A 16,990-nucleotide genomic window follows, 5' to 3' on the forward strand; every position below is an offset into this window, starting at 1 on the left:
ATGAAAAAGACCTCCCACAGCTGGCTTTAACCCCTTAAACACTTACAACCATTTTTATTACTGTTATTTTGTTTAACACGTTACGCGGTTTATACGGTAAATATACATATCATTTTAATCTTAATTTACATGTTTTTTAATGTATTGTATTCTTTTTAATTTTTATTTATACGGTAAATATTGACACGTATTTTAAAAAAAAATTGGTAACGTATAATTTCAATCATATATTTTGATTAAACTCTGAGATATAACTAAGATAAGATTTAAAATTCTAACTAATGTTATCCGTAGCACCCTAAAGAAGGAGAAAAACTGCCTATAGAAACATTAGAGTGTATTGATATGATATAAAAAATAATTTAAATCTAAAAATAATAATATTGAAGAATTTATTGAGTCATTAGTGGTTAAAGAAAATATTATACATTCTTAAAATATTGAGTTTAAGTAATTACTTTTACATGATATGTATGTAAATCGATTATGGACTCGGGATACATAACAATAACGTTATGAGAAAAAATGACAAAAAATATTACATTTTACATTCTAAATAGAGAAAGAAATAAAATATCATTGAAATTTTAAAATACCGATGTTGTACATTCTATCATTTATATATATATATATATATATATATATATATATATATAATATATATAAATATATTAAGAAAAAACTATAATTATCTAAAAAATCATAATTAGGGATACAACGTATTGATTTGGTATGTACTAAAAAAAATTGATTTGGGTTAGATTTTTTATTAATTCAACTTGATTTGATAAAGATAACTATTTTATTCGAAGCTTACATAATCTAAGTTTAGATAAAAAATCTGCATTCAACTAGATGTAACATAAATATAATGAAATTTTTTATATTTATTTGATAAAATAAATAGTTAATTAAAAAAGTATAGATAAAGATGTCTGATGATAATGATCTCTAAATATAAAAAAATTATATTATTATCTCAAATCAAATTAAAAATTCTTTATCGACCTTATTTCTTTAATTTTTTTTGCAAATTAAGTCAAAGCCCGCGGGATTTAAATCACATCCCTAACCATAATTTGGAAGATTTGGTACATTAACTTAAAATTAATAAAAATAATTTAATCATACAATTCAGCTAAGCTAATTTATATGTAACTAAAAAGTATATATTTTTATTTCCAAATTATGTTTTTTCCCAAAAAGGAAAAGGGAAAAGGGAAAAGGAAAAAGCAAATCTCGTTGGCCGGAGAATAAGCGGATCCAGATAAATGAATTACATACAAAACAGTATATATATTAAAGTAGTTATACTGTACGACAACCTTAATATACGGATATCTAAAGATGTTATCAAAAATATTAATATTTTTTAATGTTTCATGTAAAGCGTTATTTAAAATATTTTTTTAAAAAATGTTAATTTCGCTACCTAATTTTTGGTAAAAAAATATATTTTAAGTAGCATCCAATATTAACAATTCCGGTAAAAAAAATAATGTCTTTTGTAGCGTTTATCGAAAATATTAAATATTTTAGATACATTAATATTAATATTTTCGGTAGAAAAAATATGTTTAATAATACTTTATCAGAAATATTAAAAATATATTAATATTTTTAATAATATTTTTTTAACCGTATATTAAAGGTGTGGTATCTTATAAATATATATATATATATATTATGTTTGATTCAATGAGTAAGAATTTCTTCCCCTGAGTATATAGTATAGTTTGTAATTGAAGGCAGATCAACTGTTGCGTTCAAATTTCAAAATAACAGCCAGAGAAAGCAACCAGGAAGCGTTAGTGAAGGACGAAGAAAAGAAACTTAAAACAAATTGCTTTCGGCAGTTCCTAACAGAGGAGAGAACCAGAAAACACTAAAGCAGAGGTACAGTTTTTGGAATCGATGAAACGAAATCAACATTTTTTTTGTTGCATTATTCTTTCGATGATAAAAAATACCCGTGCATGGTTCAACGGCCGATGCGTCGGCCTCATCGGTTGTCGTTTTGTTTCTCTCGATTTTGCTTGAGTCGGTCTAAAGTTTCTATAATAAAACGGTTCTCTGTGGATAAATCAAAGATTGCCTTTGTTATTTTGTCAGGAGATCAGGTTATTATAACTCTAATTATATATTTTTGAATTATTGTTATTTTTTAATATTGTTTTTTAGCATTTCTTTGTATAATTAGTTTTTCTGTAAGTGTGAACTTGGTTTCTTCGTCAGTGGATTTTTCCCGGGAAAAAAGAGGAAAAGATAAAATAAGAGCATTGATCACTTTCTTTTTTGCCTTTTTTTCAAAGGACCATCACGTCACTTGCTGGAAGTTCTAAAACTTAGAAATTTAGTGATTGAGTGGAGTAAGTATTTTGAATTTCTTCTAATTTAGTTTTAACTTTTGAAAAAAGAAACATCAAGTATCCATCTCTTTCTGTGAAAAAAAGAACAAAGATAAAAGAGAGGGAAAAATTCGATACTGGAGCTTGAAAAAATAGAAGAAAGTTGATGTTGAATGAGAAATAATACTTGCTTTCCTGAGAAATAGAGTGACTGTGTCATCTCTCCTGCGACATAAACAGAGTGATGAGTAACATATTCAAGGGGTCGCCGTACCGGCGGCCGAATGACGTGGAAGCCGGAAGCAGCCGCTCCGCTTACTCCGAAGATGAAGATCGTGAGCTTTCCCCTGATCCCTTTTACATCCCGAGCACTAAGAATGCTCCTATCGACCGCCTCCGCCGCTGGAGGGTAATGCCCTAATTTCTCTCTCTAATAAGATAATAGATATATTATTTGATATATTATGTGTTTTGTCAAGTTTTATATGCTGAATCTAGTATTATTTTATGCATTTGATTTTGGGTGGTTTAGATTGCTAATTTTAGGCGGATTAGAGAGAAACAGTTATATCGAGGGTTAATCGTGCATAGTTTTTTGGGTGCCTCTAAATGAATCAAGAGGACACTGAACTGCTATTTTTCTAATTGATTTTTTTACCCTCCCCCTCAATTTCTATCATTTTTGTTCCTTTCCTGTCATTTTCTCTCTTTCTTTTCGGAAATTTTAAGTTGGTCTTTCCCGTTTCTGCTCAAGAAAATATTGATGGGTATCACCTGTCTTGAATTACAGAGCAATGTTATAATTGTTTCGCTGGCTTGCTCTTTCAATTTGCTTTCTGGTTTTCTTTTCTCTTTGCTTATTTAAAAAGCAAAAGGAAATGATTTGAAGCATTATAATTGATTAATATGCATCACCAACTCATAAGATAATTATTCTAAAATTTTTTATTTTTTCATTTTATTAGTATTATTATTTACATTTTAAAATATTTGTTACTTCTATGATAAAAAAAGGTTCTGTATTCAAACGAACCTTCTAGCCTTTTGGCCTTTTGAAGTGAAAATGAATTCTGATCGAAGTAAAGGTGAATTAATGATGGCTGAAACATGGGGGGTTGGGAGATAGCTGAAACAGTACCCTCTTGAGTAAGCTTACCATAGCAAGTGAGATAGTTGTGCGGAAACAAGTAGCAATCACAAAGATTTTCACCCAACATAGCTTTGGACTCTTGCCCCCAGTTTTGGAATGGATTCTAGATTTTGCATTTATGCTTTTCCACTACCTACATAAATAGGATAATTAATGAAACTTGGAGGCCCATGCTTTTCTTATTTTCAGAAGAACTAGACAACTGTTTTAGATTATTTTTCAGTTCAAGTTTTCTTAATACTAAAAGCAGGTTGTCAAATACTTCACTTCATTGATCATAAGTAGAGAACAAGTGGAGACTAAGAATGGAAAATATTTTCATAAGTCAACAGGTGTGAGTTGGTTGCTTGAGCATGGTTGTCAAATACCCTTAACTTCCTAGTTCCTAGTGGCTGTTCCGACTTTGTGGCTTGGGGATGGTTGCTTTTCCTTTTATTCATATTCTGAGTATTTTTAGAGCTGCAAAGTTGAACCAAACCAAAGTAACGTGCTCAAACTCTCCTAATTTGATCAAGAAATGGTAACAGTATAAACCCACCCAACTTGAACCAAAATAACATGAACAATCAACTAAAATCCCAAATTACCCAAACATCACGAACAATATACACCTGCTCCATTTATACCAGAAACAACCTGAACTTCAGTTAACTAGAATCCAAAATTACCTAAACAACCTGAGCCGTATAAATCCACCCAGTTTGAACCTTACCAGACACAACCTGAACTCAAATTAACTAGAATACAGAATGATCTAAACCTGCACAAAGAAGACGAAATAAAACTCACTAATATAGGCTTAAAAGGATATGAACACAATTCTAACTGAAATGACTCAAAACAAGATGACCCTAAAATATTTCCAATCAAAGTAATTATCCCATTCCAGACCCAACTATATCTGTCTACCTGACTACTCTAGGTGTCATATCTGTTTTTTTGTCTCAGTTCTTTATGTTATGTTTGGGCTTCTTTTTTCTTTACTACTGACAATGTGAAATTACTCATAGGTACTGAATATTATTTGACTTCTTTTCTTTTTTTTCCTTTTGTAGCAAGCTGCACTTGTGCTCAATGCATCTCGTCGATTTAGATACACCTTAGACTTGAAAAAGGAAGAAGAGAAGAAACAAATTTTAAGGAAGATTAGAGCACATGCGCAAGCTATACGAGTATGTTATCCTTGATTTTAGTTTTCTCTCATTGAAATGTAGTTGCATATTTATCCCTGTAACCTTTTGTTTATGTTAGGCTGCATATCTTTTCAAACAAGCTGGGGAACAAGTAAATGGTAATTTATTTATCCTACTTATCTCCTTATATTTGTGGAATAATGTTTAAGGATAGTGCTTATATTTTACTACTTCTGTTTGATGTTCAATCCTTTACATGTTTCTATGTTTTTGGCAGTTCCGTTCAAATTATAATTGGCTATATGTTGTCTTTGCCCTTTATTCTTCACTGTCTTGCTTTATCCCAAATGTATCTCCCAAAATGCATGACTTTTTTCTTCCTTTTATTTTAAACTTTAGTATTTGGGAGTTGTTAGACAGAAGCAGCATGCATTGATAAACTGAAATGATTGTATAGTTGCGAATTTCACGTCTTAGAAAAACTGCTCATGGGTATTATATCTCTAATGAATGTTTACATTTCTAACTATTTATTATCATGCTGCTGGTCAAACCTTTGTTTTGTTCAATGCTAATGAGTATAGCCGTTGGTTACTCTTTTTATCAACTTGAACTTTTTATTAGCTGTACAATTAAGTTGATATGGCTCTTTGTTAGGTCAGTTGTCTTCTTTTCTTGATTGGATTCATCTCAAAACTTTGGTTGAATGTAGTATTCTGTTGTACTCAATGGTTCTTGCGCTGCAACTGCTTATAAAATATCAGCATTTCTATGCAGATGTTCATCACAGTGCTTTGATTTGTAGGAACAAAAATTCCACCACGAGTTCCCGGCAGTGATTTTTCTGTTGGACCAGAGCAACTTGCTTCAGTGTCTAGGGATCACAATTTTAATACTCTGCTGGAATATGGAGGGGTAAGTTAGTGAAAATAGAACATGTTGATATTATGTTTTGGTATTTTTTTCCCACTTATTCAGGTTTTATGTTTTGGTTTCTAATTCAGGTTAATGGGCTGGCAGAGTCACTAAAAACAAATTTGGAGAAAGGTATTCCAGGGGATGACTCTGATTTACTGAAACGGAGGAATGCATTTGGTTCAAACACGTATCCTCAGAAAAAGGGAAGGAGTTTTTGGGTATGTATTTAGATATCCCAGTTTCACGTTCTCTTTCTATTCTCCATGTTTGTTGTTTTTTTGGCCTCCTTGCTAATATAATGTTTATTAAAACGATCATCTTTTGTTTTTGGTTCTGAGTGTAATGTTATTATAATCTTTGCTTTCTTGCACACAGAGGTTTGTTTGGGAAGCTTGCCAAGATCTTACTTTGATGATTTTGGTGGTAGCTGCTGTGGCTTCTCTGGCTTTGGGTATAAAGACAGAGGTGAGGCTTTTTCTGTATGGTCAATTAGATTTACTTTTATATATAAAACACTCCTTATGTGAGTAATACAAATAGAAGGGGCCATCTTATGTTTCTTAAAATCATACATGAGGATGATAATCATGGTTTGTGTAATGCTGGTCTTTTGTCACATAGCTTTAAGGATTCAGATTATCTTGGTCTTGGATGCACTACTTGGATTCTAAAATTAGAGTGTCACAGCCTCACAGGGACTGGATTATATGTTCCTTAATATTTATTATCATGAGTTCCAGTAGCATTGCTAGAACATTTTTTCAGTGGTGCTATATGATGGCCAACTGTACATTTTCCCTGCATTGTAGAACTAACATAATTTCTGGAGTGTGATCAATAATTATTTTAAGTGTTATTTTTTTCCCTGAAGTGCATTATTTTTTTCTGCAAGTCTTTCTTTTTCTAAGCCTTTAGGCTTTGTAAATAAGACTTTTCAGTTTTCATCTACTGTGTTGCATTCTTCATTTACAGGGCATAAAGGAAGGCTGGTATGATGGGGGTAGCATAGCGTTCGCAGTTCTGCTTGTTATTGTTGTGACAGGTGCTCAACTGATTGTTTAAAGTTTTGCATAATGCGCGAATATTTTCTCCGTTCTGTTCTTATTAGTATTAGCTTTTAAATTTGCAGCTATCAGTGACTATAAACAATCTCTTCAGTTCCAAAAACTAGATGAAGAGAAGAGAAACATACATTTGGAGGTTGGTATCCACTGTTTAACCATTGAATTGAGTATGAACAATATGCTTCTGGAATTTATGCTCAAATGCAACCTGTCAGGTTGTTAGAGGAGGCAGAAGAGTTGAAATTTCAATTTACGATATTGTTGTTGGTGATGTTGTACCCCTCAACATTGGTGATCAGGTATGTGGCTTTATCATGTTCTTTTTACATTTAGCTTATTTTGAATGCATTTTGTCTGAATTTCTAAATATGCTCTTTAGGTCCCTGCTGATGGAATTCTAATCTCTGGTCATTCACTTGCAATAGATGAATCTAGTATGACAGGAGAGAGTGATATTGTAAGCTTTACTACCTGATGTGCTATTCAATGGAACTCGTACACTTAGATTTCTTGAAACTATTATTTCATCTTGACATAGGTTCACAAGGATGCCAAACAGCCTTTTTTAATGTCTGGATGCAAAGTGGCAGATGGAAGTGGGACTATGCTGGTAATCTTTGCTCTTTTACCTTATCTTTAAATCGTTTTATTGTGTTTTTACAGCAATCACCCTGTTCCAGTTCCCATATACACTTTTCACGCTGGATCTGAAAGTTATTGAAGTTAATTCAAAAAATTCTTCTGTTCTCTTAACCAACTTTATTTTATGTATTTGAGTACATGGGCCCTCTTTTTGATAATTTGCTTACCACATTCTAATTGGAAATATTTATGTTGCAGTTTTCACTTTCTTCTTTAGAATCAAATGTATGTTTCATGTAGATGAGAACTATATTTGGCTATTTTAGAACTTGACTATTACTGTCTTCTCTCTCTATGCTTTCTTTCTTTCCTTACTCTTTTTTGGCGTATTGAAACCTTGTATCTGTTTTTAGCTCAGCTATGATTATCTTTGTTTAAATTCTCAGGTAACAGGAGTCGGGATTAATACTGAGTGGGGTTTGCTCATGTCTAATCTTTCAGAAGACAATGGTGAAGAAACTCCCTTGCAGGTTTCTTTTTCCCATGACAACAATTGGTTAAATTTTAGGCTTTACTTGTTATCTTTACCTCAATTAATTTTTTAGGTGCGATTGAATGGGGTTGCAACTTTCATTGGTTTTGTTGGACTCAGTGTTGCTTTTGCTGTTTTGATTATCCTTTTAGTTAGGTAACTTTGGGCTTAATGACAGTATCTTTTGCTTCTCCCACTTTCTGTTTTTCAGTCACTCTGCTATTTGGTCTGTTCTTAAGGTTCTTTGAATGACTTAGGTACTTCACTGGCCACACCGAAGACCCAAATGGAAGAAAGGAGTTTGTTGCAGGCAAAACAAGTGTGGGTCGTGCTGTAGATGGAGCCATTAAGATTCTCACTGTTGCAGTATGTGCTCCTGATCTATCACCCTTTGTCCAATTGCATGTCTTATGTGCACGCTTAAGGGCATATTTGTTTTTGTATGTCTTGACATTTTGAACTTTGTAGGTCACAATTGTAGTTGTTGCGGTGCCTGAAGGGCTTCCTTTAGCTGTCACCCTAACGTAAGTTTGCTTTTTATGTAAAAGTTTTCGAAATCCAAAACACTCATGGTCCCTAGTTGTAATTTTTATTGGATATCTTGATATTGGGTTGCAATTTATATGGAGGTCGCATAAATTTCTTGCCATGTTTTTTCTCACATGTTCATTTGTCTCCTTTTCTCCTAGTTGTTTTCTGTTGTGGTGATACTTTGTACTCTTGTTGCATTGATTCCAAATTTATTTGGTTGTGTCTCGTATGGCAGATGCTGCAGTTTATGAAGTGTAATTATTCAAATAGTAGTAACAAAAATGTTCATATACATAAGTCTGACTCATCTATTCCCTTTTCTTTTTCAATATAATAGCTGTGTTATTTGATTATGATGCAGCCTTGCTTACTCAATGAAGAAAATGATGGCAGATAAAGCTCTGGTATGTGTGATGAGTACTTTTAATCTATTTTTTAGACAGGTGTGAAATTCCTTCTTTGGAATAGATTTTTCATGATGCTTAATATAGAAGTTGAGCTGCAGGTGCGCAGACTTTCTGCTTGTGAGACCATGGGTTCTGCAACAACAATTTGCAGTGACAAGACTGGTACCTTGACATTGAATCAGGCAAGTTGGGATGTGTTATTTTTTCCGCAGTTCTAAATTTCTAATTCCAGGATAGCACCAAAATCTTTGCCCTAGTGATATCAGTAAAAAACAATGTACTTAACTAAATCCGCTTCCTGGGTTTGCCTTTAAAGTGCAAGGAGAATTTAAAATATTATACAACATGTAGAGTAAATTATAGGAAGTCTAAGCCAAAACCTAAATGATTTCTACACAAACAGGTTCCGGAGGTCCCACTGGGGTGGGATAGAATGCTAGGAGAATGACCACAGTAAAAACTCTATGTCTGTCTATCAGTGTATAATGTTTATATTCTGCACAGATGACTGTGGTTGAAGCTTATGCTGGTGGCAGAAAAATTGATCCTCCAGACAGCAGTTCGGAGTTGCCTGATACACTAACTTCATTACTTATTGAGAGCATTGCTGTGAATGCCAATGGCAGTGTCTTCACCCCAGAGGTATGTCTCAGTAACTTGCATTTTTTCCGAACCATGTTTATTAAGTTGTCTTTATTAGATATCTTTTATTTTCACTTTCTTCTTTTTTTGTTTCTTTAGGGAGGTGCTGTCGAGGTTTCTGGATCGCCAACAGAAAAAGCAATTCTTAATTGGGGAATAAAGGTTACATATTCAACCTCGTAATATCTTCTTGTCCTTGTTTCTAACCGTACTAATTGTTAGTCTTTGAATCTTGTAGCTTGGTATGGATTTTGATGCTGTTAGGTCTTGCTCGTCTATTCTAAATGTATTCCCCTTCAACTCGGAGAAAAAACGAGGCGGTGTTGCAATACGATTGGTAGTGTTACTATATTGTTAGCTTTCATCAGCAATTTTTTTTATTTTTGTCTGTATTTTGAATGTTGACCCCTTTTTGTGATTGATTTTCGAGCAAAGATAAAATTAGAAATTCGATGATGTGTCCTTTTGGATGGATATTTGTTATCTGCCTTTAATATCTATTGGTCCTCTTTTCTTTTTGAGTTTTAATCTATGCATGCATACACATTCAATTGAAGTTCCATTCAGATTGTTTATGTTGCAAGATTTTGCTACTTTTATTTCATTATTTCATTTTTTTTGGAGTTTATGAAGCTCGGTTGGTGTGGTTTGCTTATGGTCATTCTTTGAGAAGGTTCTGGGTAACGGGTGACACAGTTAGGTGGCTTTTCTATTAGACGTCGGTACAAACCCTTCTGGTTTAGTATTTGACGAATCGGTAGTGAATTATAATAGTAATAGTTGAACTTGTTTTAACGCTAATGATAAAGACAGATATAGGAAGATTAGTGGCAACGGCTGCTGAATAAGTAACTTTTTTTTTCATTCGAAGGCTTATTTAATTTTTTAAAAATAACTTAAGACTTCAGATTAAATTTGTTAAGAAAAATAATACTGGTCAAATTTTCTTTCTAGATCTTTTCACCTTGTATATCAATATATCATCATATTATTACTCAGAATAACATCAATAGCGTAATTGTATATAAAATATTCTTTCATCATGACAGGCTGCAACTGTATCTAAAAATGTATTAGGTTGAACTTGAAAGATAATGGTGATTGTTTTACGAAATAATTATACACATACTTTTATTCAGAATATCTTCCTCTAGCCAGTTAAAGGGCTTTTCTTCTGATACTACCATTTTTTATGATAATTTGTCTCCCAGCCGGATGGTAAAGTTCGTATTCACTGGAAAGGTGCTGCTGAAATAGTGTTAGCTGCATGCACTTCGTATCTTGACAGTAACGGTGAAACTGTAGCAATGGACGAAGAAAAGGTTTGAGAAACTTTGCCTGTGGGGATACTGGTGGTGTCTCCTTTTTCTTTAATCACTTTCTTTTGAATCATGGTTATTGTATTGTTTTATTTCTTGAACTTTTTCTGTATTTCAGTTCTGTTGTTTATAATGCTTGTAATTTGATGCTGTTAGGATTGGGTTGCTAACATTTGAAGAATTTGTATTTCTTGAAATTCTTGTCTTCAGGTGGCCTTTTTTGAGAAGGCAATTGAAACTATGGCTTCTGGTAGTTTGCGCTGTGTTGCTATTGCTTACAGATCATATGAAAGTGAAAAGGTTCCAACTAATGAAGAAGAGCTTGCTCGATGGGCTGTACCTGAAGACGACCTTGTTTTTCTTGCTGTTGTTGGTATAAAGGTATCTATCTCAGGGAATAATTATGCACTTTCATGTCTTTATCTTGGTCCATTTTTTATTTATTATTTGCACATGGGGAAAGAGCTTAGTCATGTCATGGTCATTGTTGTTTGAGGCGTTTATGCTTACTTCAATGCTCATATATGGAGGACAGATCAGACGATATGATAGAAGCACTAGCACTGCCTTGTCATTCTCCACTGATAATCTTCGTGAAATGTTTGTTTATTGCCCTCAATATCATTCTGTACCATCTTCATTTTCCGCAGAACTTTCTCATTCCTCTTGATATATAAAATACCTTTCCTCATAATAGACTTTTCCACCCTTTGCAAGTTTTGCCTTCCATGTGAAACACCTAAATTAGCAATTAAGGAAGTCCTTATGCTATAGTCTGATCCTTACTACTTTTCGCAGCTTCATTTTTCATCATTCTTTTCTCTATTTGGGATAGTGTAATTTTTTCCTCATTTATGGTATATTTTCATCCCTAACCAGTCTTCATCCTTGAATTGCAAATTTGTCTTCTTGTGAGTGAAGTGCTGTCTTCAACTGTGTCAGATTGCAAAATGCAAGGAATTAAATAAAAGGTTGAAGATAGCTATGAGACCAACAGTGTATTATGAATTTGAATGTTGAGCGTGTAAGTGTTAACATTCCCAAGAAAATGAGCATGGTTGAGAAGATGTAGCTGGGAATAAGTGTTGAAGAGAGATAATATGTGCTCAGACAACATCAGAAAACAGTTTCATTTGGTTGAGACATGTAAAAGGCGACTACAAAATTCATCAGAATATTCAGTTAAAGGATGATACCCATGTTAACAGAAAGTAAGACCAAAGAGGATAGGGTTGGAAACTGTAAAATAATGACTTCTAGCTTTCTTGAGCTTACTGAGGATATTGCTCTGAGTTCAGCTGACCTAATATGATTCATTTGACTAACGTTAAATATTTAGAAAGGCTCAGTTGTTTGTGGACTTGTAGTTTGAAGTTTGTAAAGAATTTAACATTCACGAATGTTATGAATTTAGTTTTTGCTCGATTTGTAATATGCTTTTTAATTACTTTTGAGAATTTATGCAGGATCCTTGTCGGCCTAGTGTCAAAGAATCAGTGCAGTTATGCCAAAAGGCTGGTGTCAAGGTATAATTATTTATATGATATATAACTAACCACTATTAAAACCATATGATATAAAACCAATGTTTTTTGTGGTGCCTTGGGTTATATTTTACCACATCTCCCTACATTCTATCTATAAGATCTGATTATTATACAAAATAGTCCTTTCGTTTTCAATGACATTAACTGTTGTATTTTTCTTTCTTTGCCTTTCATCTTCTAATACTGATATGAAGTTGGAGGTTGATTATAAAAATACGAGTAATTTAGAGATTTTCCATCTTTGTTCCATAGGTACGCATGGTCACTGGTGACAATCTTAAAACAGCAAGGGCGATTGCTTTAGAGTGTGGAATATTATCGTCAGATGCGGATGCATCTGAGTCAAGTCTCATTGAAGGGAAAGTTTTCCGTTCTCTAACTGATTCGCAAAGGGAAGAAGTTGCTGAGAAATTATCTGTATGTTCTGCTTTGCCATTCATTTTCTGAATTTGCCTTGCGGTTTAAAAAAATGATCAAAAGAATTTAAATTATGTTATTGATGCATAGGTGATGGGACGATCATCACCCAACGATAAACTTCTGCTTGTCCAAGCATTAAGAAGAAGGGGACATGTTGTTGCTGTAACTGGAGATGGAACCAATGATGCTCCTGCTCTACACGAGGTCTGATATTCATTTTTCTTTTTCTCGACTATCAATCAAGATAAATTATTATGTCATTCTAGGATCTTCTTCTTTATTTTTCCTTCCAGAATGTAAGGCAATTTAAGTTGGAACTCTATAGTCCAAACCATCCTGCTTCTAGTGCAATGCAAATTATAAAATTTTGGTTACCAGAAGATGGCTACACCAGCTTATTTGACTGCAATTATTAGGAATGGATTCAAGGCTAGACGATCTTAATCATTAAACATGGTTTCATGTGATTAGCATTCAATTGCTGAATTTCTTGTCTTTGGACTACAGGCCGACATTGGTCTTGCAATGGGTATTCAAGGGACCGAAGTTGCAAAAGAGAGTTCAGATATCATCATTTTAGATGATAACTTTGCTTCGGTTGTGAAGGTATTGTATTCTTTTCTTCCCATTTTATTACTTATCAGAAATGTTGGAAGCTTCTTTTCTTAAATCAACATAATCATGAATATCTTATGAAATTAGGTTGTCAGATGGGGTAGATCTGTTTATGCAAATATCCAGAAATTCATCCAGTTTCAACTTACGGTTAATGTCGCAGCTCTTGTTATAAATGTTGTAGCCGCTGTTTCATCTGGTGATGTTCCTCTGAATGCAGTACAGGTTTGTTCACTGTGTGCTTATATGCATTATTTCTCTCAACTATTATGAATATACGAGTATTGTATTCTACTTTCACTCTGTGCACAGCTTCTTTGGGTCAATCTTATAATGGATACTCTTGGAGCATTAGCATTAGCTACCGAACCTCCAACCGACCATCTGATGCACCGCCCCCCTGTTGGTCGAAGGTATGAAATTTTGATTAAATCTCGATTCATTTCCCTTCCAAATAAGGATTATGTTAAAATGATGGTTTGCTTTGTCAGGGAGCCTCTTATAACTAATATCATGTGGAGAAACTTGCTTATACAGGTAACGTTTAATTGCCTTACTCCTAAACTATGCTCTTCTCCTGGTTACTGTGGCTCATGGCTAAACGATGGTGATTTTACTAAGCTGGTATTGTCCATGTAAATTTCAGGCTGTATATCAAGTAACTGTCCTGCTCATTCTCAATTTTGACGGCAAGAAGATATTGCATCTGGAACATCAAAGCAGCGAGCATGCTACCAGAGAGAAGAATACACTGATATTCAATGCATTTGTCCTTTGTCAGGTAAGCCACAATTACTCGATAAGAACTTAATAGAATTTAATACTGTTGGATTAAATATAGTACTTATTAGGGGCTTATGGCTTTTGCATGCTACTAGAACTGATAAGCCCCGTTTTATGATCGAGTCTTAACTTCTGTTTTCTTCTCGTTTGCTTTTTGTTGAAACATTGTTTTCTTCTCGTTTGCTTTTTGTTGAAACACCGGCTGTATTGTTGTTTGGCAACTATCCTTTTCAGCTAGCATAACTGAAATCAGGGGTGCCACGACTTGTCTGCGCCCCCACCCTCACCCACCAGAAACACACTATTGTTAGTCAGATTAGAAAATCTCGTTTTTTATGTTTTGGCAGCGACTGGTAAATGTTATTTTTCCTCGGCTGATCATATTTGTTGCCTTCTTAATGGAGTTTAAATTAGTGACCCGAATAAGCTTGAATTTGAATATGCAACTAACAACAACGGATTGATGTAAATATAACTTATGTTAATTGCAGATCTTTAACGAATTCAATGCTCGTAAGCCGGATGAAGTGAACATTTTCAGAGGACTCAGTAAAAACTATCTGTTCATTGGGATCGTGGCAATAACAGTAATACTTCAGGTGAGATTCGTATGTTAGCAATCGATCTGATCAGCGTTCATTCTAGTTGTTTTCTTGGTTCTACATTCTTTTTTCTCATTGTCCAGGCTGTCATCGTCGAGTTCCTTGGGAAGTTTGCTAAAACCGTGCAGCTTAGCTGGCAGCTATGGCTGGTATCGGTTGCTATTGGTTTCATCAGGTTGATAGTTTTTCCTACGTGGATTTGAAGTTAAAAATTATATATTTTCAAGAAAAATCTTAATAATTTTGATTATAATCTTAAGAGTTCATCTAATTACTGGTTTGCTTTTCAATCAGTTGGCCACTTGCTCTCATTGGGAAGTTTATACCGGTGCCGGAAAAACCTGTCAGCAAGTTCTTTTCGAGAATTGTTAAACGTCGAAGAAAGGAAAGTAAGAATCTTCATTTATGTCTGTTCTAGATTTGTCAAATTCGAGTCTAATCCGAAAACTTGACCTAAACTCGATTTAACCATAAAAGTCAAATGTCTGAATTTGCTTATGACTTGATTTAGAATAACAACCGAACCAGAATAACCCTATTGGAAAGTCTAGTCTTATTTGAGATCATTTGGTTATAGTTTCTTTTTGAATTGTTTCTTATAGCCATGGTTATTCGATCAGTTATCTGGATCGGGTATTACAAAAGTTCATTATGGAGATGTTCTTTTCAATATATAGTTTTTTTTTTCGTTCTTTCTTATTTACAGTGTTAAAATTCGAATTTTGATCTTGAAGTTGGTGTTTTATTTCATCAGATTAATTGGTGATTGATATTTGATTATATGCTTTAGTGGTCTGATTATTTCGTTTTCCACTCGGATCTTTCAGGTAGTCAAAAGCATGGCGAGTCAAATGCTGCATCTTAAAAGACAGTTCCCCCTTCTTTTCGGAAACTGGCCTTATTTAACACGAATCCGATCATAGACACGGAGAAGTTGAACGACAACGTTTTCGGATTTCGTTTAACCCCAACTGCTGTGTGTTGAAATAGAGTCGTGTTCTTAAATACATCAATGTCTTGGTTAGAGCTTGGTGAATACCGTTATCATTTACACCTGTTTATATATTTCCTTCTCGAAAAGAGCTTGTTGATGGTTTTTCTATATTTTGATTCTTTTATTTGTTTTTGTTATGAGATAGGTACACCTGTACTATGGCATTAGTCATAAATTTATGGTTGAACTTTGTTATTTGATATAATTGTATGTATGAAATTTCTATTTTTGTTTGCATAAAATTTGATTTTAATTCAATTATATATAAATTTTGAAAATAAATGTTTATACATCTATTTGCTCTCGTAGTAGATATAAAAAGTAATATTATGTTGATAACCATATTTGCTTTTTTTTTTTAAATGAGCGAATATATATGAGATAAGATCTTATTATATAATATAAAATTTTTTTAGTTTTCTATAGATTTAGGTCTGTTGGATGATGAGTGAAAGTAAATGATTGAGGTTATTGAAAATGAGAAAATATTTATTAAAAAAAAAATTGAAATTAGTTATTTATTTTTTCATCTAATGGTGTATAAAATTAAAGAGTTTTATATTATGTAAGTGGATTTTAATTTATATATATATATATAATATTTTGGGGAATGTATGCTTTGAATTATTTTGTATGATAATTGACGCTACTGGCAATATGTCATTTTACAAAGAGTTGATTATATATCATGCGTTTTTTAAATGTGAATTTATTTTAAATTAGTTTTTGAACTCTTAAAGATTTAATTCTAGTTTTAAACTATGATTCTTTATTTTAAATTAATTTTAAATGTTTTAGTTTTATTTTTAAATTATGAAATTTATTTTTAAATTTGGTTTTAAGTGTATGCACGTTTAGTTTCATCTATTATTGATACACTAGTTATATCCCGTTAACAAGAGTATTAGGTCGAAATTGTATTATTCAATTTTAAAATGTTATTTTTTAAAAAATAGAGTCGATTTACTATGATTAAGAAATTAACACTTATCCTGGACCGAGTTAACTGTAAAAATGAAAGAGGAATCTAGAAACAATAAGAGTAATAAGGTAAAAATAATTTAAAAAAATGATGAAAAATAAATAAAAGTTAATAAAGGTAGAAGAATTCGATAGTAATGATACAGTCTTAGATTTTGTTAACCTAAATTTCGATTGACCATTGAAATAATTGTCTCTTAGATGGCACATTGTCTAGTCAATTCTAATTATAATGTCTTTTCGATAATCTTCTTAAATTCCAAGATTGAATTTTCATCAACGGAAATCATAAATTTAATACACAATAAAAGGATATTATAGATCTATCCTTTTTAGATACTGAATAGAGTTATCGTTGATATTGAAAAAAAAAAAATTTCTTAGCTCGTGATCTGAACAAGTCGCACATGCACTCTAGTACA

At 32.8% G+C, this 16,990-nt stretch overlaps 1 protein-coding gene across 2 annotated transcripts; it reads left to right on the forward strand.

The window, feature by feature from the left end:
* Window positions 1-1,727: 1,727 nt before the first annotated feature.
* On the forward strand, window positions 1,728-15,789 carry LOC120189384 (calcium-transporting ATPase 10, plasma membrane-type-like). 2 transcript variants are annotated; one of them, XM_039192676.1, is made up of 35 exons: window positions 1,728-1,896; window positions 2,589-2,757; window positions 4,554-4,670; window positions 4,750-4,789; window positions 5,437-5,546; window positions 5,636-5,767; window positions 5,925-6,014; window positions 6,522-6,591; window positions 6,679-6,749; window positions 6,829-6,912; window positions 6,993-7,070; window positions 7,152-7,223; window positions 7,642-7,725; window positions 7,801-7,883; window positions 7,985-8,093; window positions 8,196-8,251; window positions 8,620-8,662; window positions 8,764-8,847; window positions 9,170-9,307; window positions 9,407-9,469; window positions 9,546-9,644; window positions 10,519-10,629; window positions 10,837-11,007; window positions 12,093-12,152; window positions 12,426-12,590; window positions 12,681-12,797; window positions 13,101-13,199; window positions 13,296-13,433; window positions 13,521-13,621; window positions 13,700-13,745; window positions 13,855-13,989; window positions 14,483-14,590; window positions 14,677-14,768; window positions 14,888-14,982; window positions 15,421-15,789. In XM_039192676.1, the coding sequence occupies exons 2-35, from the start codon at window positions 2,593-2,595 to the stop codon at window positions 15,456-15,458; spliced, it is 3,264 nt and encodes a 1,087-aa protein (XP_039048607.1). In that variant the 5' UTR covers window positions 1,728-1,896; window positions 2,589-2,592; the 3' UTR covers window positions 15,459-15,789. The 2 variants fall into 2 exon arrangements, with proteins under 2 accessions (XP_039048607.1, XP_039048606.1); XM_039192675.1 differs by lacking the exon at window positions 1,728-1,896 and having other exon boundaries at window positions 2,433-2,757.
* The last annotated feature ends 1,201 nt before the right edge of the window (window positions 15,790-16,990 follow it).

Source organism: Hibiscus syriacus, unplaced genomic scaffold (assembly GCF_006381635.1).
Source record: "Hibiscus syriacus cultivar Baekdansim isolate YM2019G1 unplaced genomic scaffold, ASM638163v2 tig00116954_pilon, whole genome shotgun sequence".
NCBI lineage: Eukaryota > Viridiplantae > Streptophyta > Magnoliopsida > Malvales > Malvaceae > Hibiscus > Hibiscus syriacus.

What these genes read in the sequence shown, in the direction of transcription:
- LOC120189384 (XM_039192676.1), top strand. Translation starts at nt 2,593, where the DNA reads ATGAGTAACATATTCAAGGGGTCGCCGTACCGGCGGCCGAATGACGTG. An exon ending in GCAGTGTCTTCACCCCAGAG is followed by an intron (nt 9,308 to 9,406) that starts GTATGTCTCAGT and finishes TTGTTTCTTTAG; the next exon opens with GGAGGTGCTGTCGAGGTTTC. An exon ending in GTTGCTATTGGTTTCATCAG is followed by an intron (nt 14,769 to 14,887) that starts GTTGATAGTTTT and finishes CTTTTCAATCAG; the next exon opens with TTGGCCACTTGCTCTCATTG.